Source organism: Fundulus heteroclitus, chromosome 4 (genome assembly GCF_011125445.2).
Source record: "Fundulus heteroclitus isolate FHET01 chromosome 4, MU-UCD_Fhet_4.1, whole genome shotgun sequence".
NCBI lineage: Eukaryota > Metazoa > Chordata > Actinopteri > Cyprinodontiformes > Fundulidae > Fundulus > Fundulus heteroclitus.
Window position 1 is genome coordinate 13,822,850 of NC_046364.1, and position 24,918 is coordinate 13,847,767.

Consider the following 24,918-nt stretch of genomic DNA (forward strand, 5'->3'; position numbering starts at 1 on the left):
TTTAGTGTAAAAGTCACTTTTTATTATTTCCTATTTGAACTACAATGTTAATGACATACAAGTACATAAAAAAAGTTTTTCAGCGTACCAAACAGCATTTTTTTTTTGTACACAGCGATTTTCTCATCAAAATACCATTCCCAACATGCATTTACCCTCTTAAAAAGAAAAAGGTTTTCTGATACGTTCCCACCAGCAGCACGTAAACCAAATATCCAGAACACATTCTGAAGCCCCGCCTTACATTTTATAAAACTAATACATATTAAATTAGCAAATGAGATATTTTAAATAGTTAACAATGTGATTTATTATAGAATTTTTTTTAAAAACATCTAACTAGTTCTATTTAAAAAAGTTGAAAAACTATTCTTAATACACGTTTCCATTGAAATAATTTTTGTATTTTTGATGTTTTGATATACAGTACATGTAATAACTTTTGCTCAGTAAGAAAAGAAATCAAAGAAAAATGAAAAAAAAAAAAACGACAACACTTGTTTAACCAAAGAAAAGCAACCAGCTACGATAATTTGGTTTGAAACAGACTCACCATAATTTGATAAAGCTTGTCAAACGTCAGCTAAACAGCTCATTTTCAATACATTTAACAGCTGCCCTTCAATGTCTCGGTAAATTGCTTTTTCGGACAAGGAGGGAAAAAAAAGTGTGAAAACAGCATACAATATAGACTGTGAACAGATATCGTAAGAAACAGTGATATAAGAAGTTACAGTACTGACAAAATTCATTCCCCCCCGCCCCAACAACCACCACCACTCCCACATAATTTTGAACATGATGGATAAAAAAGGAATAACAGTCAAAAGAAAGAAAAAAAAAGGAGTGGTTCCTTCCATTAACATACATTCAAAAAAAACTATTCTTATAGCTTAAAATATGCACAGTATTTGTGTATCATGACAAACATGTAAGACACATTCCTGGCCTGAGTAAAAACTCTAGAAGCAGTGTTTTAAGTGCTCCAGTAGTGATGAGCACCCAGTTAAAGATCAGAAGGGAAAAAAAAAAAAAAATCTTATGCAAAAGAGCCTGGACTTAGTTATCCCTCTCAATGAACTGCAGGTTGATGGGGGCACCAGGGCAGAGCAGGCCGTGGGTTTTGGCCTTGACATCTTCAGTGAGAGGAGACATCCCAATGTAGAATTTCTGAATGAGCTGAAAACGGAGCAAAAAACAAGCATTATTTTCCGATGTGACAAAGCTGAGCATAACATCGAAGTGCAGGACATTAGGGTTGAAAGATATACAGAGGATGTGACAGGCAGCTATTTCATATCAGTAAAGTGGGGAAGTTGTTCTGTGAGAATCCCTTGTGGAATTTGGAGCATGTTAGCGAAGAAGAGAAATGCTCAATGAGGCCATCAAAATAAGAAATAGAAGTTGTGTCACGTGTTCGGTTTCATCAAGCCTATCATACATTACTATGTCATACATCACTATAGGGGGGAAAAAAATAGAGGAGTGTTTTTTTGAAAGAGATTTTTCACCCCAACTTGAAATAAGTGCCAAAATCCAGAGATATAGGAAACTGGCGGCAGAGATAATTGTAGGAAACGGATTTAGCCTACGTTAAAATCGAATGCTGCACACAAAATCACTGTACTTTGTTGCCATTTTCTCAACCAAACATGATCTATGCTAACCTGACCCTCATCAGATGGATGCAGTTCCACCGAGCTCCACACTGCTGCACACATCCATCTGGAATCGCTGCCATTGGGAGGGATTTCAATACCACATAAAATGGACGAGCCAATCAGGATCATCGGGCAGGGTTTTTTGTACATGTGACGTATCAGAGAAACAACTGTTTGGAGTCAGACAACAATGGCGGCTCGCAGCAAGGAAGCAAGCTGTGAGCAGACGTCCCCGAGCCCCTGTTTTGCATGACCTGTCCCCAGAAAAAGCTGACCCCTGAAATGCCCCGATTTCAGTGTATGATGATGGAGTAAAAAAAGCTTAACACGCCAAGAGGTATTTAGTAGAATTGCTGAGTTGAACGTGCCTTCCCCGCCCAGTCGGCATTGCACATTGGGCAAAAAACAAACAAACAAACAAAAAAAACCCGACAAAGACTCTCCGCCCACCCGCTTAGCAAAATCAGAGACGTCCCTGGTTTCATTAGAGAAATCTGGTTATCTGGTAACGTTGCTGCTGTTATTTTAGCAGTATTGTCCAATCTACTGATTATCAATTCTTTAAAAGAACTCCAGAGAACGGCTTTGGTTAGTGGGAACAATGCTTTCGGTTTCAATATTGGTTCTGATGTGAGTGGTTAAAGTAGCACGTCAGTAAAGATGACAGACAAGTGGTTTATCCAATCATATGCAAGGATTTTTGATAAGGCCCCTCCCTCTGAAATAAATCGCCAATGGAGCAATCCCAGATGGATGTGTGGAGCTCTGCAGAACAATGTCCATCTGGCGAGAGTCGGGTTAGATCTTTGCTGCTCAGAATAAGTTCCCGCAGTAATGTCGCTGTATCTTGTCCTAAAACAACTTTGAGCCAGTTTCTCCAGTTCAATTCCATTTTTCTATAGATAAATTATATCCTCTAGGGAAGTTATACGGGAGCAGTCTCTCAAACTGTTAGAGACCTTACAAATTCTTGATCAGTGGAAAGTTTTTTTACATCAACATGCGAATAGGAATGTTTGGTTGAGAAAGCAGGGAAGTTATCAAATGCGGGAGTGAATATTTAGATTGTTGAAATTAGATGTAAAGTAAAACCCTTAGCTTGACAGGCTCCTGTGAATTTCTAACTAAATGTCAAATTAATCTCAAAACTGAGATTAGACTTCTTACTCTGGGTAAGATACTGGCTACTCCTGGATACTCTTCACACTCTCTTGATTGCAACCTTATAGGAAGTGAGATGGTTGGCCAGTAATAGTATGTTTGTACTTGTCGTACATGTGCCTTAAAAATGATTTTGAGCAAAATCGAATTCCGTGGCATATTGAAATGAATTGGGATAATTGCAGTTAACTACAAAGCTCTATGCATGTGATGAGGTGCAATTAAAATGTATTAACTTTACAACCCACATTCACTTCACTTCCAACTAGGTCCATTCTCAGACCAATGCATACTCAAAGCGTCAATAGATACCCTACCCTGGTGAGAGCTAGATGCATCTCCAACTCCGCAATTCTCCTGCCAATGCAGCTCCTGATGCCGTAGCCAAAGGGAATTGAGCCAAAGTTGTCCACACGATCTGAGGAATCTTTCCGTACCCACCGGTCTGGTTGGAACTCTAAGGGACTGGGGAAGTTCTGCTCATCCAGAGATGTGGAGTAGTGACAGAGGGCCAGCTGAGTCTGAAGAAGAAAAAAAAAAATTGCAATTGTGTAATGAAAACTGTTGCGCAACATATGTGGGAATAATGCTCTATCATGTTACATCTGTTTTTTTAATGTTTTTGGCTGGCGGAGTCAAAAAGTTTTCCCTTCAGCACATGCACACTCTAGAAGCATCTTACCCCTTTGGGGATGAAGTATCCACCAACCACCAAGTCATCCTGGGTAATCCGGCCGTTGCCTGGGAGAACTGGAAAAAGCCTGCTCCCAGGAGGGACATACAAAGAGTGTTATTCAGCAGCACTACACACTGTGTCAGGCTGTTCATAAAGACTTTCTCTAAGAAAACTGAACAAGAAAAAGCAGGGAAACAACGTAAAAAAAAAATGCAAAGCTAAAGGAATCCATGTAAAGATTCCTGATAGAATGGAAGCACAATTTTAGTAATAAATAAAATACTGCTGAACTGTTTGTCTTCTTGCTTGCATTTTTATAAAGGGAACAAAAATATGGGTGTTATGAAAAGCTAAACAGAACGTACCTGAGAGTCTCTTTTACAAGCCCTCTGATGAGAGGCAGGCGAGGGACGTCTTGAGCTGTGGGCACGGTTCCAGGTCCCAGAGTCTGTGTGACTTCGGTGTGGATCTGCTCCTGGATGCGAGGGTGTTGTGCCAACAGATAGCTGGCCCAGGAGAGGGTGAAGGATGTCTGTAAGATCAACAATGAACAGCAGTTGAATACATTGTTTACATTGATCAGTTTAAGAGCTATAAGGAACCCCCCCCCCCCCTTTTTTTAAGTTTTGCAACAAGAGCTTATATGTTACACAACAGACAGAGGGTGGGGGGCTTGAAGAGGGCTAATTCCACATGCTGAGCAGACACTCGTGTTTACTCCACAAGCTGACATCTCATGCCAAGATCCTTATCGCTTCTCATCCATCTCTACCTTGATTAACTGTCCTCACAATACACCATTAGAGTAATGAATCCTAACTTGGCGTTATAAATAGAAATAACTTATGACCAAATTGCACAAGTGGAAACAGCATAACGCAATTTTACCTTACACAGCCGTTCTGCTGAGTTGCCACAGACATCAAGACGTTTTCCTCACTCAACTTGAAACTTGAACCCCCCCACCACCAATGAGCAGACAACTTCCTCTGTGTGACTCACGTTTCACTGGCATTTTCAATTGAATGAGGTTGGCAGATGACCAAATGATATGAAAATGGCCTTTAACACTCTCCCCCTGTTGCCTGTGGAGCTTAACATCTGCTTCGCCCTCCCCCAAACCCACACCATTCCTTCTTTTTCCTGACACTCCCGCCTGACTTTCCCCATGCAACCCCCTAACTTTTCCACCAACGCTACTAATTACATGCACAGATAACAAAACAGCACCCTTGCTTTTGCATAATAGACCTCAATGGGATAGGTAATGAAAAAAAAAGCATGCATCCTTGTGTAGGCCATATCAAGATCTTCTCTGACCTCTGCAAACTCTAATCACGTACCTGCCATGGAAATGACTTCTAATCAATGTCAGATGGCACAGATTGCTTGCACTGCCTCTGCCAGAAGGGAATCATATGACAAAAACGAACCCATGCCCAGTTCTCAGAAGCTTATGCCTTTTCCTTCCAATCAGTGCATTTTCTGTCCTCCCATCACCCACCATAAACCCAGCTCTTTCTTCCTTTCCTTCTTATGCCAGTTCCCAGCTTTCCCCTCACATCCAGTCCCTCACATCCAGTCCCTCACAGCCCTCCCTCCCGTCACCTCACCTTTGCCCGCGCTGCGCCATAACTCTGGCCGTAGCTAACGCGTCTTGACAGCTCTTGTGTGTGCTGAGTAAAGGCAACTTGCACTTCGGGGTCAGGTAATAACTAAGCCCGCCACCCCACAGAGCTGCGGCCAATTCAACAAATTTAACAAAAACACAGACACCCTTTCATTCTGTAGCCCCAAGCACAGCACACAACACCCCCCCCCACCCCTTAGCCCTCATTAATCCGACAGTACCCCAAACAAATTAGGCTGTCACTATGAACAGGTGCAAACACACTCGTAACAGACAACAGAACGGGGAAAAAAAAATTGGCTTAGTCAAATTCTGACATATTTCCTTTAAAGACCTTTAATCCACCGTCTCCTGAAGTGAAACCCCAGGATTAAAGGCTAAAAAAAAAAAAAAAAAGTGAAAGTGAAGCAACGAAACCCTTCCTCCAACTCCGATCAGAAAACTAAAATTACAAAAAACAAATGCTGCACCAAAGACGGTCAAAGGTAATTAAACTGGCAGCCTCAATTACCAGCGAGTAGAACAGCGCGTCTAGTACTTTCTAATGAGGAAACATGAGAACGTACAACACAGATGTCTGGCACAGAAGAAGAAAGACAAAGGGACCCCTGTGTTGAGCTAACAGACAGAGACAAACGACAAGAAGAAACTAAACCAGAGTGAGAACATGCTTGTCAGTGGGATAATGTGTAACCTCTTGATTCATTCCCCTGACCCGACGCTGGCACAGCTACACAGGCACAGATGTGGCACCAGTAACCTTACCATGCAAGCGAAACAATGAGTCAGACACACCCAGAGTCCCATCCCCTCCAACTCCTTCAAGAGGAGTAATTACACGCTACTAACCACACCCCCACGCTTTAAAACACTCCATAAAAACACACACCGTATCGACCCCAGCCAGGAGCATCTCTGTTACGTTTGCGTAGATCTCCTCCACGCTCATCTCCATCGTGGTGAGCATGTGTGTGAGCAGTCCACCCTTCACCTTCTCCCCCCTCTCCACCTGGGCCTTGATGTCCTTGAATCTTTTATCTACATGAATCATGCCTGGGATTAGACAGATGCAAAGAAAGGGAGGGAGGTGCAGTGTAGGACGGCATAGGGAAGGGAAGAAAAGGGAGAAAATAAGATATACAGTTATGTAAGGTAGGAGAGCTCCCAAACTTAAGCAAGATTTGTACACAAATCCACATTCTTTTCAGCTGATGTAAGGCTATCTAAAACAAATCCGTTTACAGTAAAAGGGAAGGCAAGTTTATTTGTATAGCACGTCAGTAACAAGACAATTCAAAGTGCTGTAACTGAGCAGAACATAAGCAAAGAAAACACAGAGAGGAATGGACATAGCAGTGGTTCTAAGTTGGTATACAAACCTAATCTAATGATGTTTCAATTCACTACAACAGTTTAAATAGATCATTAACATTCAAAGGCAATCCTAAACAAATGGGTTTTTAATCTTGATTTAAAAGGAACTCAGGCTTTCAGTACTTTTACAGTTTTCTGGAAGTTTGTTCCAGATAAGTGGAGCGTAGGAACTAAATGCTGCTTCTCCATGTTTGGTTCTGGTTCTGGGTATGTAGAGTAGACTGGAACCAGAAGACCTGAGTGGTCTGGAGGGTTGATACACTGATAACAAGTCTGTGATGTATTTAGGTGCTAAGCCATTCAGCGATTTCTAGAATAATAAAGTATTTTAAATGTACCCGGTTTCTAACGTAAAAGATTTAGTGAAAACTTTATAGAAACTCATTTACTGTGGAAAACCCTATCATAAACATGCAAAGCAGCACTTGCTGAATATCGCTAAAACATCACTCTTTATAAAGTCACTGTTATTTAGCGAAGCACTTCCATGAACTTCGAAGGAAAATCTAAAGCCTCTCACAAAACACTTTCAAGTCAGTAATTGCATGCCTTTTGGGGTGGGGAGGGGGGGGGGTGAAAGTCAGCCTGCCATTGTTATTCCTCCGAGTTACCAGGTGACGCTTGTGTAAACGTTGGGCTTCTCAGTTCGGCGGTCTGAAGCATTGATGACCGGCCCGGTCAGATGCACCGAGACAGAACAGAATACTGGGATTCAGCCCACAGTAGTTCCTTCAGTAGCTGTGACAACTTTCTGCGACATATGTGCCTCCCTCTGACTGGAAGTATTTACCCTGCCAGCACGAACAACTGGACCAGTCGCAAAGATCTGGGCTGCATGCTGACGCCCAACACCCTAGCAGACCCTGCTCCAGCCACCATGCCTGTTTTGGTCAAGCTATGCCAGGTTGAGCAATAAAAGCCCATGTGTGAGGGACAGAGCCAGCTTCACAGTGAATTATGAATCTCCATTGATACTTTAGAGGTACTCATCTACACAAGTACACTCAGTGGGAAGCGATGGTCTGGTGGGTTTTTTTTTTAATCTGATTTTTGTGACGTCATGTAAGCACTTACTAAATCTGAACAGGCCATCCCAGGAGAGACAAAACTCTTCCCATGGTTTGGGAATGATGGGGCGCAGCCACTTAGGAATCGCTCCGGCATACATGGTGGTCTTGAAGGAACTGAACATGAGATGCAAGGCCGAGATGTAATCCTGGGTTTCTTTGGGCACGTTGTTTTCCAAACATCCCAGCCTACACTCATACAAGATGGCAGCCACACCTGTGAAGAGCAAAAGTTATTCTTTAGTGTACAGATTTCTAGAATTGTGGCACAGAACAAGAGTGTGTTACCTTAGGCTATTTGGGGACAGTTCACGGTGACAGTTTTAACACTTTGGATGTGTAAAGAACAAGTTTAAAAAAAATAATTGACAACTTTTCCTTTCTCTCCAGGACATCCTTCAGTCTACCATTTAATGTTTTAATCCCATAAAAGGTCCTCGTTTTTACTCTAACTTAAAAACAATGAATCTAAAGGCCTGAACTCCACATAAGCAGAACTTCTTCAGAAGTTCTTACTTCACAAGAACCCCTGGGAAGCCCTTGTGGGTCTCTCCCACTGCAGCATTTGTCATCTCACCCACTTCAAACCTTAACCAGTTACACAATATTGGTCGGACGCCACTCAAGAAAAAAAATCTCAGCCCTCAACATGTGTCACGAACAAGCTGGAAGGACATTCAGAGCAGGCTTCATGAACATTTAGCTAATTTTTTTTTCTTCCAGCCCTGGGAGAGTCAAATGAATTGCTCTGTTCTTGCAGAGCTTTTTTACTCTTTACTAACCTTCCATGGAATATTTGAAGAACAGGTCATTCACATTGAGGACGGTAAGACCATCAGGCTGTTGGGCTCGAAGGTTGTAAACTCTCTTGACCAGGTCATCCACCACCTTGTTCACATCATCGGAGAAGACCGCCACATCGCGGGGACGCATGATCAGTTGTCTGAGCACACTCCGCATCTTTAGCCAATCTTCTCCCTCACTGAAAAGCAATGTAGAGTGGGTCATTTTGAGCTTTCGCCAAACCAAAGGACTTTCCATCTGAAATCTAAACATGGGACCATAATTGTTTTATGCAATCTGTTCTAACCATGGTATATCGGGAGCTTGTTGTCAGGATTCAAATATCAAGGGGGGGGGGGGGGGGTTACTACTCACGCTGAGATCAGGCCAGTGGAGCGGCCCCTCATGTCTCTGTACTCATGCCAGGATTCCATGTTGGCTCTTTGAGGGGCCACGCCCTCAGCCCGCAGGACCTCCGCCACCAGTTCACGATCAGCAATGGAGACCACCAGCTGGGGTCCGAAACGAGATTTGAAGATTTTTCCAAACTTTTTGGTGTGCTCCATCTATAAAGCAGGGATGACAGCATTTATAGAGGTTTGGCTTCTACTCTGATTTGGAGTAACACAGTTCAGCAATTCTTTCAATCGGTGTGTGACAAGATTGTCTGAGATCAAACTATAATGAAATCCACAGTTAAATGTCTATTACTAATAAATGACTTCTAAAAAGATATTATATTTCTAAAGAGATTATAATATATATATATAATATATATATATATATATATATATATATATATATATATATATATATATATATATATATATATATATATATATATATATATATATATATAAATTTTATGGGAATTATTCTACTCATAGAGTTCATTCTTATATCTGCAGAAAATAGCTTCCATAACTAAGAAAACTTCTGTGAAAGTTCAAGTAGTGTAGTTCTGTCAATGTTTCATTCCTTGGTTTGTTCCTTAGCCAGAAGGTATTTGTAGTTTAATGAACTGAAAAGTTGGCGGCGGGACTTTTAGCATTTCCCGTATCTCGGTCTGTTACAAAACTCAAGCCTTGGAGCGGAAAACTGACCAGGGGTCGAGCTCCGGATGCGCTTTTACGCAACAGACAGTGCCATTCTGCGCATAGGTGGCAGAACTGGCCGAGGCTAAGTGTACACTGGGGCTTTGCCAGCTACGAGAAGACAAATAACTTATTTTTGCGTGAAACAAAGATAGAAAAGGCGAAGACCGAAACTTTTCGGGATTTCTTTACCTGAATCTCGTGGATTCTGCTGAAGCCGTCTCGCCAAAAAAACTCGACCAAGTTGGAAAGGGTGCTCGGGCCGGGCATCTCCTTCAGGGTCTTGATCTTACTTTTCTCTCGGACCTCCGCCGGTGCGATCATCCTGTCGGACATGGCCTCCTCTCTGGTCGGGATCTGCAGAACCTCGCTGGCTGCTGACTTGTGTAAGGCGCGGGAGACGAGAGCCAGCTGCTCGTTCAGAAACCCGACTGGGACACCCTTCCAGCATGCTCCCGAAAAGCGATTCAACGCAGCCATCTTCGAAAGAGCTCCCAGCGAGCAAAGGGCGATACAATTTTAAGAAATGAAATACAATCTTGAACGACTGTGCTGTCTTCCTGGCACGTGTAAGACGCAGAAGGAATTGTATCGTGAAAGGCTTTTAAATAGTGGCTTGGACAGCCTCGGTGCCCGAGGATTGGATGGTCGCTGCGAGCGATGGGAGGGATATCTGCTGTATTCGGGTGTGGGCGTTTACCCAAAAACTTTTAAGTCCATCCTTTCGTTGCAAAAGGGGTGCAGTACAACGTGCCATTTAAGTTACATCACACCAATCAATTAAGCGGCGGACGTGGGCGCGCACCAGCTTGCACCGGGCGCGCGCGCACATACGGACCTTTGTTTCCATGTCCCCTTGGGGACACGATCGAGACAATGCCTGCCTCAAGCTTCTTAGTTTTACTTTAGCTATCCCTAGCTAAATACTTGACACAAGACTAACCCTGCCACAGTCCTTATTCTTAGAAAAACAAACACCGTTCCCCTATTATCTGGACAATTTCCTCCCAGATGATAAAGGGAGTCCCCACAACTGGGTGCCACACAATAAACTGTATGCTGCACCTCCCATATAAAACCTATCCACCACTGCTAACATAAGCACGACTAGTTGATGGGTGCATTCACAGAAAAAGGAAAAAGAGCAACTATAACAGTCCAGGGGCAGGGGTCTGCAAACTTTACAGTCTCATGAGCCATTTTTGCTCAAAGTCGGCTGAATAAAACTTGTTTAGAGCTGCAAATGTTATATGACATGCAGAAAAAAAAGACAACTCAGTTTTTTTATGAATATATACTATAGGAAATTTGTTATTTGCAAAATTTGAGTTTGCAAAAATAGGGCACTTTTATGGGATGTTGATATTTGTGGAAAATTATGTGTGTGTGTGTGTGTGTGTTTTTTTTTTAAAAAAAATGACATAATTTCCAAACAAATTACAAGAAAAATAGTTGTAAAAACATTACTGGTCCTTTTAGTGTTATTGTTTTGAACACATTAAGTTCTATTATTGCTCTGCTATTAATGCATATTAAGTTCTATTAATGCTCTGCTATTAATGCACATTAAGTTCTATTAATGCTCTGCTATTAATGCACATTAAGTTCCATTCTGCTAAAACCTGCATTTGTTATTATATCCATAATTAAAAACCCCATTAAACACAGGTTCTTCATAATTTTTAGTCGGTTATTAAGAGCCATAGCAGAAGGACCAAAGTGCCACTTGGTGGCTGCAGAGCTGCAGGTCGCAGAACCCTGGTTTAGGGTCACACAGCAAGAGCAATCTCTAGTCTGGCATAAAACGTGGCTTATGTTGGACTTAAGGTGTTAATCTTTTACTCCTATTTACAAGGATTTTTCTCCCACTAAACCTGAAACTTTTTTTGAACGTAGTATTTGATTGTCATTTGAAAAATTTGTGCTAAACAGTACATTTAATCTTAAAGGGCTTGCTGCGACTCAAAAGCTACCCCTCACTTGAGAGCATTAATTCACGCACTTTTGATCTCTCAATGTTCTTTGCTTTCCAAGTAATAGTAATTGTGCCACAATTGGATTGACAGTTATCTCTTTCTCTTCACTAAACAGACACGTTGATTTAAATCTGCCTTAAGACGCTTCACTCCTTCGGATCCCGTAAGCCCGAGGTTCCTTGAGGACACGGCGCATTCGGACTGTAAGTCAACAGACGAGGCAACTGTGCCATGTCATTTAGCAAAAGAGTGGCCGGCCCCGAGTTGACTTCCCACACTAGCACTCTTTTGGAGCTTACACAACACATCGGGGTCTTGATTTTCTATTTTGAAAAACTTCAAGTGTCCAAGAAGGAAGTAGACCCCCCCCCCCCAATTCTTCCCCATCCCCACTCTACTGCGGCACTTCATTCGAGAGTTTTCCTGTCTCACTCGACGGAGAAAAGAACCCAGTGGATAATGCCACTTGTAAAAAGAAGAAATTATTGGCCCTATAGGTTAATTGTGTTTTCTACAGTTTGAGCTGTTTATTTGGACTTATATGGACAACTTACAACCAACTTGTTCTTATAAAGTATCCATAATGTTCCAGAGGTTAATAGAGGAGATGACAAAGGAGTTCATTCTACAAAATATCTTTATGAACATTTCAAAGTGGAGACATTTGTATAATACAACATGAAACAAATGAGTCACAATTGAAGCAAAATTCACAAAACAATATTCTAAAACACAAAAAGATTTGTTTTCACAGCCAAGGTACCAAACCCTGCAGATCCAACATACTCAAACAGCCACCCTGTTCTCATGTTACATGCAGATCTCTCTGGCTTTCAAAAGCCCTGAAACTCAGCCCCTCCACGTTGTCCCGACCGGATGGATTCTCTGCGCCCGCAAAACCCATTGTTGCTCATTTCTGCTCTGTGCCCTGTGACAACAGAGCAGGTCTTCAAGTGTCGGGTTTCACCGGATCTACTTTCTGAAGCGCTTGAATAGTGGGTGAACGCTCTTCCCTGCTGCAGAGGCTTTGCTGCCCCGGCTTTGATATTCCATGTAGACCGTGTCATCTGCGCCCGACATAGAGCTCATGGTGCCCGCTCGCCGGGAGAACTGACGACAAAAGAAATAATAGTGTTAGTCATTTACAGCACTGGTCTGAAACCTAGACCTGTTCCCACAAATAAAACTTTTTTTGAAGTTATTGTTTTAGTACAACTCTATTTTTAATTAATATGTGAACCTCGGGAGAAAAAGTGCTTTGTTTTCACCATTTGCGTACTATTTAATATGTTGACTTTTGATTCTCTGAAGGGCTTCAGAGAATCAGTCTGTCTTGTCCACCATGATTGGATTGTATTTCTTTTTCTATGTGCAAGTCTATTTGATTAAAATATATATCTACAGTTTTTTGGCCCAATATTAATTTCAGTTCTTTTAGATGAATGTGTCGTTTTAATCCAACACAGCTGAAGGTTCTGTTCATTGCAGTAAAATTGCGGTAAAACTGGTTGCATCAAAAGAGAGAACGTAAAAAGGAGGGATGCATGACACGTTGCCATTTGGTCGGTTTTGGCCGTTTTTTTTTTTTTTACCATTTTGGTATGGACCGATGTTTATTACCTTCTTGTTGCCATTTGTGTTTGTGTTTCAAGAGGCGCAGCAGGAGGAGGTGACCATATGGTATTTGCTTGGCCATGTGACAATGATGCAGCGCAGGATGGTGATCATGGTGTAACAAGGGTATGTGTCATGTAACGCCAATTATAATATCGATATTGGCCACAAATTTTCATAGTGGTGCATCCATAATAAAGAGAGTAAAAGTTTGTGTTGATTTTAATCCTTGTATTGGCATTAAAATGCAGTTATAAAATCCCATCTGCCATTTTTTAAGCAATGGGGACAAAACATAGAAAATATGTGCATCTAAAAATGCTTTTGATTTAATGCTTTGTTTTTTTTTCCTGAGCTTAGTAAAAGACCTCACCTGTGGTCGGGTTCCCACTTCGCCTGCCACAATTTCCTCTTCAGCATCCAGGTCTGAAGCAGCTAGCACCTTCTGAAGCAGCTGCTGTTGGTCTTCTCTGGTGGAGAACATTAGATCCTCTTCATCCATACCTGCTAGTTTTGTGATTACCTATTAAAAATAAAGTAATGAAACAAGTTGCATGCATGCATAGGTAGATTATAGTATAAATAGAATGTATATCGCTTTAAATCATGAGATTAATAACGTTCCACTTTTCCAAACTGTTCCTGGTTCTTTGACATGATGGTGGACAATTGTCTCCCACAGTTCTGAACATCATCATCATCATCATTATATATATATATATATATATATATATATATATATATATATATATATATATATATATATATATATACACAGAAATAGCTTCTGATTTATTTTTAATTAATTTTGAAACCAGACAGCTTTTATTTTAAACCTGAACTAAAACTACAACCAGAGGTTTCTGATATAAAAAATAAAATGACGTCTACATAGAATAACGTATAGCCCCTAACTCATTTCGGTAATGTCTGTAGCACACTTAATGGTTTTAGAAAGGCAACAGAAAGCAGAGGGCTTGTGAGGTTGAATTTGACGACCATTAAGCCATTAGTTTGAATGGATATTTAAGGTGATGTGTAAATCACTTTAATCCAATTGATGTGTCCCAATCCGGATAACATGAGTGAACGCACGGTGGGAAACCCATTCAACCCCATCCGTAGGCTTTTTGAGGCAACGAAAAGGCTCCAACAAGTGTGTCCTCGTTTTACTTTTTGGCCCAGGTACATGTGACTGGCTGGTGTCAAAATCAGTTAAGATCTGATTCTCCTGTAGGACCTGCTCTGACCTTTAATGTCTCTCCCACACCATTCACGTGCCACAGACTCATGTTGTTATTAATAAACAGACTGCATCGTCTTATTATAAATTCATGAAGTCTAGCAATGACGGTGTACCCAAATAGAGAGCAGTGATTATCGCATGTTTACAGGAAGCCTGCATGCAAACAAAGAGCTTATGTTGGTTGTTTTTAAAGACCAGAAGGGGGATTTTGGATCTGGTTGTTTTGCATGGCCTCTTTATGTGAAAGCCCTCTTTGCTGTCAGCTTAAGCTGCATCACAATCACAATGTGACAGTGCTAACTAGAGGTGTAAACACATCAGGTGTCCAATACCCCATTCAGAGAACCACCTTCTGACCCGACACGGGTCATACAAGCAGCAGAGTCACACACTCAATACGTTGAGTAATTAAGTTTATCCAAAGCATTATAGGGCTCTGTAAAAACCCTCAAAAATCTTACGTGCCATTTTATTTTGCTCAAGTTGCATCTTTTTCAAACTACAATTAAAAAAACAGACCTATGACAAATTTGAAATGGAGCCAATTCGAAATCGTGGTCAAACATCCGTTGCTCTGTTGACGTCTCTTTAGCTGCACAGTTAATGTGTTTATGTGCATATAGAGCGGGCGACTAAGATCCAGTCGCAGGCCAGGACTTGTTTGTGGAACGCTCCAATGCTGTTCCTTTCTTTGTGACAAAAACAAAACACAAAGCTTTGTGGTGCAGTTTCCTTTGCATTAGTGTTAATGTCGTGACATAATCACTGTTAAACTACGAGAACAGTTCACCCTTTGTCCCAAAAAATTATTTCGTATGTCAGTAAGTGATTTCTCTACCTTGCTCGACCACTAAAGCTCACGTGAAACCACAAAAACGATCAAACAGAAAACTAGAAACGCTTCCTCTCACCCATCTAGACACTGAACTCCACAGATGCACGGTGTTTCAGCTCAATAAGCCCTCACTCCATCTGTGCTGTCACCAGATCGGATGAAGCGGCACACTTTCATAACTTACGGTTTAATTAGTAATGCAGATTTGTTTTGAATGATCTGTATCGTTTAATTCATCCATTTTTTTGTGTGTTGTTAACCATATTGTAACTTTTATGCTTGGTGTTTCTCAAGTACTTTGAGATGTTTATCTTTGGAATGTGTTACATATATATATATATATATATATATATATATATATATATATATATATATATATATATAAATAAATTCATCGGCTTTATTATTGGCAAAGAAGATATTAGTTCACTGAAGCATTTGAGATTCTAATAAAGAAAGACTCAGACCTATAAAAAAAAAAAAAAAAAAAAAACACAGGCGTGGTCTTGTTTTCTTACCTTATTAATTCCCTCACATTTATTCTGCCTTTTACTGTTTTTATCGTAGCGTTCACACGAATGAGGCGAGTGTCAAAAACGCTAAAATGCTGCAGCGGTAAACAAACCTTAAAACTGTATCCCTGGTCCACAAGGAACCTCTGCCTCTTTGTGGAGTAAGCCATCTCCTGGGTGTCCTGGGACACCAGGGAATAAAAGTACGCATTGTACTCCTCCGCCACCATTCCTAAACGGGGGAGACAAGCATGCAGACGTTAACCGGATCCGTTCCTGGATGCCATTGGATTTAACAGTTGTGACACTTTAAAGCAAATAGTCTCAATCTTAATAGGCGGCAGACAGACGAACCTTTCTTGGCTCTTAAGACTCTACCAAGTCTCTGTGCCTCCTGCCTGCGCGACCCACCGTGGGAGGAGATCTGGATCAGAACATTGGCTTCTGGCAAGTCAAAGGAAGTGTCTCCGACCTGTTCGGGTCATCAGAGATGTGCGCTTTTTAAAAATCACAGAACTGGAACGCATGCACGGCTCTGACAAAAGCAGGCAAAGCAAAGCAATCCGGGTTCTTCAGTTGATTAGTAAGAAAGTGAAAACGTTTACAAAAATCTAAAAAGATGGCATTATTGCTTGGTATTCAGAGGTGCAAAAATGTTTTATCCATTCAGTTTTTGTCAGCAGGGTGAATAAAACCAGGAACTTTGATCAAAAGATTACATAGAGATGCACAGAAATGTGGACTTGATCTAATGTGCTTTAATTATGTGGATATTATAAGGGGGGAGCATGGCCATAAGTCAGTAAAACACTGTAACTTTGAAGTTGCTATTCAATAAAAACCTGCAACTCTTTGTGCTTTTAAGACTGGAAACAATTTAAGTGGTTGATCCCACGATGTCAAATTTAGCCCCAAATGAGAAATAATGCGGACTAATTCAAAGATCTCGTGTAATAAGAGAGCTTTGAATTAGTTTTAACAGCATTAACAAAAAGCCTATTTAACTCTTATAAGACCTTAGTTAATAGAGTTAATAGAGCGGTTCAGAAACAATGTAATTTTAAATAAAGTGGGCCAGAACTATTTAAAATATATATTTTAGACATTTGACGGTCATATAGAGAAAATTACCATCAGTTAATTGCAGAAAAAACACAAACTGGCTGTTATTTGTTCTTTAAATGTCTTTATGTTTGGGTTTAGATTGTTTTTGATAGCAATATGATCCAACATGTCATGTGATGCTCCTTTGAAGATGCATTTTATCAATTCTAATCGAGCACTGATGGTTATCTTGTAGAATTGTTGCCCATAAAAGTTAAAGATTAATGATAGTGAAGGACAGCACACTTCTTTTCACTATGGGTGCTGTTTTAGCAGCTACTGTGCCTAGAAAGCGTCTGCAGGGTGAGTGACCTCATCCCTGTGATGCTTTGATCCTGTTATGCTTTCCAACAACTTAATCCCATGTACCGTTTAATTTAATTCAATTTACAAGCTAAATGGAGCATTTTCAACGTGGTTCTTCGGCGGACGCGTCGACCCAAGCTGACCTACCAGTGAGGAACAGCACCAGCAGACGCATTAAGTGCTGAATGAATTTTAATCCATTTAAAAGATACACTCAGTTCACGCGCAACGGTTCCAACGAGTGCCAATCAAGTTATGGCTAGGCTTGTTAGGGTCTTAGTGGAGGCAGGTGACAAGGTGTTTTCAGGAGGGTAAAAGGGGACACTCCTGCTCTGATGCAGTTGGCAGCCCGTTGCACCAGTGGGACACCACAAATAGGAACGGTGTAAACACGGACTGCCTTTTGCACAGGCACGGCAACGCCAGGTCACATTCTAGAGAGAGAAACACTAATGATCAAGAAGAAAAATATGGCTTTCACAACGATAGGTGTGCGATTAGTCTCCCTGCAGGTGAGGGTGAGCCGTTTAAAAACCTAGATGAATAATATTTCAATGATCATTACTGTCATTTTTTATTCCCTTTCATCGCATGAAAGCAAAAGTTGTTCCATTTCACCTGTTAACCGTGGAGGTCGGTAGTAACTATGTCCATTTCTAAATCTGCTCTGAAGTCCCAACTTTTCTCATGAACATTACATCACCATGTTCAAGTTTCTTACACATTTATATGATGTTTTATATAAGTTGCTTATCACTTCTTTTACCTGTTTTATATTGTATTTCACTCTAGTTGCTTGTAACATCTTTTCTGTGTTTACCATGTGTGCTCTGCATATTTATTCAGCACTTTGGTCAGTCGTGCTAATAAATAATGTTGGCTTAGCTAACTACTTACATTTACTCAGTTAAATTTACTTGAGTAACTTTGTGGACAAAATCTACTTTTAAGAGTAGTTTTACTGCATTCTACTTTTTACCTTTAGTGGTGTAATTAAGAAGTATCGCTACTCTTACTTGAGTGAAACCTTTGGCTACTCTAGTCACCGTGAGAAACTTCACTGAATGAAGAACACATTGCAAAAACGGAACTAAAAATAAGTCACATTTTGTTGAACTTAGTGTGTTTGTCCTTGATTTTAGCAGGTAAATAAGATTATCTGCCAGTGGAATGAGTATTTTGACCCCTAAAATAAGATAATTAGATATACTGCACCTGAAATAAGATGATGGAGATGAGTTGTTCGTATTTTAAATGCGAAAATCTTTTTCCATTGGCAAATTATCTTATTTACCTGCTCAAATCACGGACAAATACACTGAGTTTAAGAAAATTCGACTTACTTTCAGTTTCGTTTTTGCAGTGCAGGCCTGTTTTAACCACAAACGCACCAGAGAGACACACCTACAAGCTTTGTCGTTTGAATGTTATCTCCTGAGCTCATTGAGCCATTTGAATGAAAATGCGCACTTATTTCTGTCCATGGTAGCAGTGACGAATCTAAGAGGGACCGTTTTTACCTTGGAGATGAAAATGGTGTTGATCTTCGGATTGTGTTTGAAGTTTTGCAAAATCTGCATTCGTTCTCCCTGGGAGGTCGGCCCATAGATGAAAGGCCTTGAGAAAAACAAAAAAGAAGTAACAAGAGGACAGTTAAACCAATATATGCCTCGGCAGCTTGCAGCAACAATTAAAATAACTCTTGGTCAGAAACAAACTTGTTGAGACGGATGGCGTATTCCTTCAGGGCAAAGACGTTGTCGGCAAAGACGATAATCTTGTCGTTGCGCCGCTCGTGGAAGCGGATGAGAAACTGGCACGCCCGAAACTTATTGGGGTTCATCGTGTAGAGCAGAATGCGCTTCTTCGTCTTAATGGCCACGTACTCTCTGTAAAACTCAGGCGACATCGGGCACCACACCTGAAACACAGAAACACAGGTACGCCGTTTGCTTTAGGGTCTTCCCATGTGGGCTCCTGGAGCCTTCTGCATCCGCTCGCTGTACGTTAGCAAAAGACGCACTACTAAATTACACAAATAAACCCCAGGATTATTGCTACGTAATCTAAAAAGCAGCAATGTTATGCAAACTGTTGCATTTTTATTTTAAGTCCATGTGTGGACGCCATGAAACCGTGGCGTTTCTTCTCAAGGTTATCCTTCTGTGAGAACATCATACAGACTCATCCAATACTCCACATGAAAAAAAAAAAATCATGTTCAAAACAGCCTGATGGATGCAAAGTAATTCAATTAAATTATAATTAGATTCAGCTCTGGGCTACAAACTGAAGTAGCATTTGTTAAATATGACCCAAAAAAATTAATCTTGCAGGAGGAGCTTTTGAATTTAACCTTGTTTCTATGTCTCAGGAGCGGAACTAAGGTTTTGAAATGATAATTTTCTCTGTCCATACTCACCTCATAGTCGGTAACTGGTTATCTGCTTAAACCTAAGTTAGAACAACTTACTCCGTCTTTCACCAAACCAGTTAAGATTTTTTTTTACTTATTTACTTGTGTTATTGTCACCTTCGTGTAATTTGGTCTAATCTAAGACTGATTGAAGAGCATCAGATGATTTCTTCTTGTCTTGTCTGCGCTTTAATTTCACTCCCAGCCTCTTTAGTAATACTTTTCTAAAGAGGCTGTATTAACTGGCTTCAGGTGATCAGCCTTAATCGGAACCATTTGTTGTTTTCTTCATGAAATGTTTCAAGGACTCTTCGAATGAAACTTTAACTATAAAGCTTGTTTCATGTGCTTTGAGGTATGAATGTTTTCACCATGAAATCTCTTTTTGATGACTTATAATAAGAGCTTACCTCTGCACACTGGACCTTAGCAATATAACCATTGTTCTGCAGCTCCATCCAGTTGGCTTCAAACAGCTTAGGGCCAATTAGGAAGTTCAGATCCACAATCTTGTCGTCTTCCCTGACCAGGGTGGCGGTTAGGCCCAGTTTGCAATGGGCCTGGACTATAGTCAGGACGCGTCGAAACATCTTGGCTACAGAAAAAAAGACATTTATCCAGTGTGAGATAGCGCACAGCACTATCTCACACCTCTGGTAAAATCTAGCGTGAATACTCGTTAAAGTCACACTGAGAGCTCACCAGGGATGGTGTGCACCTCATCCAGGATCATAAGCCCCCACTCCTGCGTCCGCATCCACTCCATGACCTTTTCAGCCTCCCAGGAGCGCTTGGTGGTGTGGCCCAGCATGGAGTAGGTGCTGATGGCCACCGAGCAGCCGATCGGCTTGTCCTTGGCGTCGGAGGTGAAGCGGCAGATCTGAGAGTCGTCGATGGTGGACCACATCTTGAACTGGGACTTCCACTGCTCCACGGACACCGAGGAGTTACCCAGCACCAGGCAGCGTTTGCGCACGGTGCACGCGGCGGTCACGCCCACCAGAGACTTACCCGCTCCTGGAAATCAAAGGTGAAACCAGGCTAGTGGATATAAAACAGCATAAAGCTGGTAGATTGCTTCGGGTTGAACTAAATGGTTCAGCTGCCTCGTCGCTCTTACCGCAGGGCAGCACAATAACTCCCGATCGTGCGCGGCCATTTCCAAACATCTTGCGCAGGCTCTTCTCCTGGTAGGGCCGCAGCACCGCGGTGGGCTTCAGGTCGATGTTGATGTCGGGGTTGACGGTGTCGTTTCGAAAGTCGTACTCCGCCAGCAGGGGGTACTCCAGCTGAATGCAACGCTTCTGCAGCTCCTCTATCATTTCCTACGGCACATCGTGCAACGATAAAGCGACGCAGCTCGGAGCGGGACGTGCTCCTTCTAGCTGGATGACAAAAAAACGTTACCTGGCGAATTTCGAAAGACACAGTCTGAGTCTCCTCCTCTTCTTCTTCCTCCTTATCCATCTGCTCATAGTAGCTGAAGATGTCCTCGGGGACCTGCTGGTTGGAGGCTTGACCATCGGCGGGCTGCTGTGAGGTCGAGGCGCCTCCTTTGTCCTGGACGATCTTAGAGATCTGTCAGGAAAACAAGACGGTCGCTGAGGCGCAACACGACAGGCTGCAGCAGCAAGGGCAGCGTTTCTATTTTCCAGCTTGTTTTATGAAAACACGCTGGACATGTTCATGTTTTCACGTTCAACTAGGGCTGGACGATATAGAAAAAAAGCTTATCGATAAAAAAAAAAAATCCATATTGATCGATATCGATAATTATTGAAAATATTTAAAACTTATTTTATGTGCAGCTTTGTCTGGACATTTTATGATATTGCTAAATGACTTAATTTTAATAAAGAACACAAAAACAGAATTCCAATTAAATCTTTATTTAACCAACTTTTTTAACCATAACAGAATTTTTTTTAAATAAAAATAACTTAAGAGACCTGAGTTATGTTATTAAATAATGACAAAGAATAAACTAAAGTGACCAGTAAAATGACCAAAATAAATATAATAAATAAATAAATAAAATAGCCTATTTATGTGGGAATAGTACACTAGTTACTTCTCAGGTTTCATAATTGAGAGGCTGACACAGGGCTGAGGTCTGAGGTTGTGGCGTGTAAGGACACAGACTGCAGCTCATTTTGCACTGATTCCATGCACTCGTTGCACAATTTAGGGAGCGCTGTTAGAGAAAAACTTCCCGGAATTTTATATCGCGGATCAAGAGTGGCAGATAATTGTTTGCAGCCAGGTTGCAAACCATTATCAGCATGCCCTGTGTTGTGGTTTGAGAGGGCGGCGCTTTGTGACGGCGTGCCTGGGTCTGCGATTACGATTGGTCGAGAGGAAGTAGTGACTGTAGCATCAACTAATATGATAGGCTGAAAGGAAGGAAGGAAAACTCTCCATATCGAAGTTTTATCGACTCTTTTTTTTCCTATCGCGCCGCACGTCTATCGATCGATATATATTGTTATTGAATTACCGTCCAGCCCTACGTTCAATGTAATTGTTTTTTTCAACTTGTAAATTCAGTAAACCCTCGGATAAACTTTGATGTATAAACTGTTTGACGCAAGTACTCATACGAGTGATTTACAATAACATCTAGTGCGGGTTTGCGTACCGCTGACTTGCTGTGGATGACCTCGGTAATGAGCCCCGGGTCCGAGCCGTCGGCGCCGCGCAGGCGACACTCGCGGATCACGCCGTCCTGCAGGAGATGCTGGATGACATCGGGGAAGGCGCTTTCTACGAAATACCTGAGAGTGGGAGGAGGAAAGGCAGAAGAAGAGCACTGACGGGATGACGGACCAGGGCGAAAGCAGAAGGAGTTCTAACAACTGATCTTACCTGTTGTGCTTGAGCACCAGCTTGACTTTCCCGTAGCTCACAGTGCAAAGCTGAGGGAGAGCAGTTGATTAGAATGCGAACGAGCAACTAAAACAACGAAGCTGAGGGGAAAAAAATAAATAAAAAAAAAATGACGTCTTTGTCCTACTTTAATAAACTGCACAATGCCATCGGGTAAAGAGGTCTTGCTGAGCTTCTGCAGGTATTCCACGATGTCCGAAGTCTGCAGGCCCACGCTGACCGCCGCGTAGAGCGAGTACGCCGTCAGCTTGTACTCGTGGACGTGGTTAGGCCTGCACACGGGCTCTGCGATGGCCACCAAGAAGTCCTGAGCATACTTATACACGGGAGAGAACGCTTCGAGGAAGATGTGTCCATCTGGAGCCTGGAGGAGAATTGGATACATAAACATACATTATACCTGGAAAAGTACTAGGAGCCTTTTTTTTTTTTTTTTTAAAAAACAACAACGCTGCTTCTTACCACCCAGAGTGGGCGTGAAGAATTGTCTTTCTTGAGCTGCATCTGGACACGGTAGTCTTTGGCTCCATACTCGTCCAGCTTTGTCCCGGACTCGTCCACCTGTTTCCCCGCGGCAGCCGGCACGGCTTCCTGAGGCGCACTGCCCGTCGCCTCATCTTCGTCGTCTTCCTCTTCATAGTGACGCTTCTTGGATTTCTTCTCTGCGGCCCGACCAAGACAAAAACAACAATCTCAACTTGTTTGAAACGAATGATGGAAATATAACTTATCTTGATTTTAAATGTCTACTGATCAACTTCAGTCAAAGCACCACCTGTTATTGGTCTGATAAATGCCTGCTGGATGCTCCTGTGTTCTTTTAATATTTTTGAAGGAGGCAGTGTTCACTGGAAGTTTTTTTTTTTTTTTTTGGGGGGTGTGTAGAAAACAAGGCTTTAACCCATTCTTCTTTTTTTTTAATAGTTCAAGTTCAGTCACATTACATGGAGAGTGTCTGCAAATATCATTTTTAAAGCCTTGCCTTGGACTCTGAGTCGGACTTAGGTCTGGACTTTGACCGGGTCAGTATGTTTTTTGATCTGAACCACTCCATTGTAGGTTTGGCCCCTTCTACAGAAGAAATGCGTTTCTTTAGCAACTGGTTAGTAGGCTTCCTTGCATTTAGCTCCATTAATTTCCACATCAACTTTAATCAACTTCACCGTCAATGCTGAGTAAAAGCATCGCTTCAGCACCATTCTGTAGCCACCGTCCTGAGGATGGAAAGTTAGGGTTGATGTCCAGTATCGCCCCCAACTACTCACTTAATTTTTCATGTGGGTGAAAAAATTCAACTTTATTTACTCTGTGTCGACTCCATGGTTTGTGGGAAACTTTAACTTTAAGGCCAGATTTGCAGATTACTCTACTATAATAGTTGTCCTGTCAGCTGATTCTCCCACCTGAGCTGTGGATCTCTACAGCTCTTCCATGGGCTTTGAGTTTGTGTGCGTGGATAAAACAGTTGTCTGTTAAAATTAGCTAAATTTGGGATTAAAGTTGTAGAATCTATCTCCAATTCAACAACATACAAGGCAATAAACAGATGCGTTCAGGGACTCGGAACACCGATCTACAATTATTGACAGACTGATCATTTTTGCTCGTTCTCTGACAGCTAAACATGTAGTTAGCTCCCATCGGCTAGCTCTATAGAAAATCAGCAACCTACCTCTGTCTCCTTTATCCTTTTTGCCCATGTTGAGACGTTTGAACGGGCAACGCGGCAACACAACTAAGCAACGTATTCAAAGTAGTTCATTTTTTCTCTCCTGAAACGTTATCGTGATGGACTAACTAGGTGTGCAACAAGGAGACTTAAAGTCGATCTGAAACGTCTTCCGGTCTCGAGATTCAAAATAAAAGCTCCGCCTGTCGGAGAGTCTCACATGTTGGCGCTTTACTGCCCTCTGCTGTACAGGTGTCAGATTGCAACGACAGGAAGCAAAGGAGGGTTTATTTCAGTTTCCCGCAACTAGAAAAGGTGAACAAACAAGCATCTCCAATCTAAACAGGGACAGCCAGTTTATAATATGTAAAAAGTATGCGTTGTGAAAGTATCAACCTGAATAAAAACCTTGTTTTGTATGAACAACAAATGCATGTGCAACTTATACATATGCAGAAAACACATGTGCAACAACAACACAACGTCTATATTACATCTATTTGTTTTTAGTTTGTGCAAAGAATATTTGCTCATTAGATTCTACACCGGCCTTAGCATGTTGTACATGTTTCTATTATTATTATTATTATTATTATTATTATTATTATTATTATTATTATTATTATTATTATTATTATTATTATTATTATTATTATTATCTTTTAATTTGTCCTAAAAGTAATTACCCCTCATACCCACTGAAAAGGAAACCGTTTACATTATGCGATGACGAATCGAAACCCTGTTTTAAATGACAAAGAAATTAACTTGTTTATAGTTTCTGGGTGTTTTTTGAATACCTGTTATTAATTAAAGATAGAGAAACGTATCATGAGTAAAATAACAAGTGCAAGTGTAACAAACAAGCATTCTAATCGTAACGCCTCTACATCGCCTCTACTACAATT

At 41.4% G+C, this 24,918-nt stretch overlaps 2 protein-coding genes across 2 annotated transcripts; both read right to left on the bottom strand.

Moving 5' to 3' along the window:
- LOC105934446 (cytochrome P450 27C1) lies at positions 1-10,123 on the bottom strand. Its single transcript, XM_012874420.3, has 9 exons — positions 9,639-10,123; positions 8,728-8,918; positions 8,352-8,551; positions 7,577-7,786; positions 6,018-6,181; positions 3,864-4,030; positions 3,505-3,583; positions 3,140-3,343; positions 1-1,179 (listed from the first exon to the last, which is right to left on the bottom strand). Exons 1-9 carry the CDS (start codon positions 9,924-9,926, stop codon positions 1,060-1,062), a joined length of 1,623 nt encoding a protein of 540 aa, XP_012729874.2. The 5' UTR covers positions 9,927-10,123; the 3' UTR covers positions 1-1,059.
- Positions 10,124-12,041: 1,918 nt separating this feature from the next.
- On the bottom strand, positions 12,042-24,197 carry ercc3 (excision repair cross-complementation group 3). The gene is made up of 15 exons (XM_012874442.3): positions 24,014-24,197; positions 22,804-23,003; positions 22,469-22,705; positions 22,321-22,370; positions 22,094-22,229; positions 20,863-21,033; positions 20,576-20,780; positions 20,158-20,472; positions 19,866-20,050; positions 18,758-18,960; positions 18,560-18,656; positions 15,984-16,101; positions 15,743-15,861; positions 13,410-13,559; positions 12,042-12,532 (listed from the first exon to the last, which is right to left on the bottom strand). Exons 1-15 carry the CDS (start codon positions 24,039-24,041, stop codon positions 12,395-12,397), a joined length of 2,352 nt encoding a protein of 783 aa, XP_012729896.2. The 5' UTR covers positions 24,042-24,197; the 3' UTR covers positions 12,042-12,394.
- Between the last annotated feature and the right edge of the window lie 721 nt (positions 24,198-24,918).

What these genes read in the sequence shown, in the direction of transcription:
- ercc3 (XM_012874442.3), bottom strand. Translation starts at nt 24,041, where the DNA reads ATGGGCAAAAAGGATAAAGGAGACAGAG. An exon ending in TACGCCATCCGTCTCAACAA is followed by an intron (nt 18,657 to 18,757) that starts GTTTGTTTCTGA and finishes GTTTTTCTCAAG; the next exon opens with GCCTTTCATCTATGGGCCGA. An exon ending in ACCAGGGATACAGTTTTAAG is followed by an intron (nt 13,560 to 15,742) that starts GTTTGTTTACCG and finishes TATTTTTAATAG; the next exon opens with GTAATCACAAAACTAGCAGG.
- LOC105934446 (XM_012874420.3), bottom strand. Translation starts at nt 9,926, where the DNA reads ATGGCTGCGTTGAATCGCTTTTCGGGAGCATGCTGGAAGGGTGTCCCA. An exon ending in GCAGAATCCACGAGATTCAG is followed by an intron (nt 8,919 to 9,638) that starts GTAAAGAAATCC and finishes CCTGCTTTATAG; the next exon opens with ATGGAGCACACCAAAAAGTT. An exon ending in GGATGGCCTGTTCAGATTTA is followed by an intron (nt 6,182 to 7,576) that starts GTAAGTGCTTAC and finishes GTCTAATCCCAG; the next exon opens with GCATGATTCATGTAGATAAA.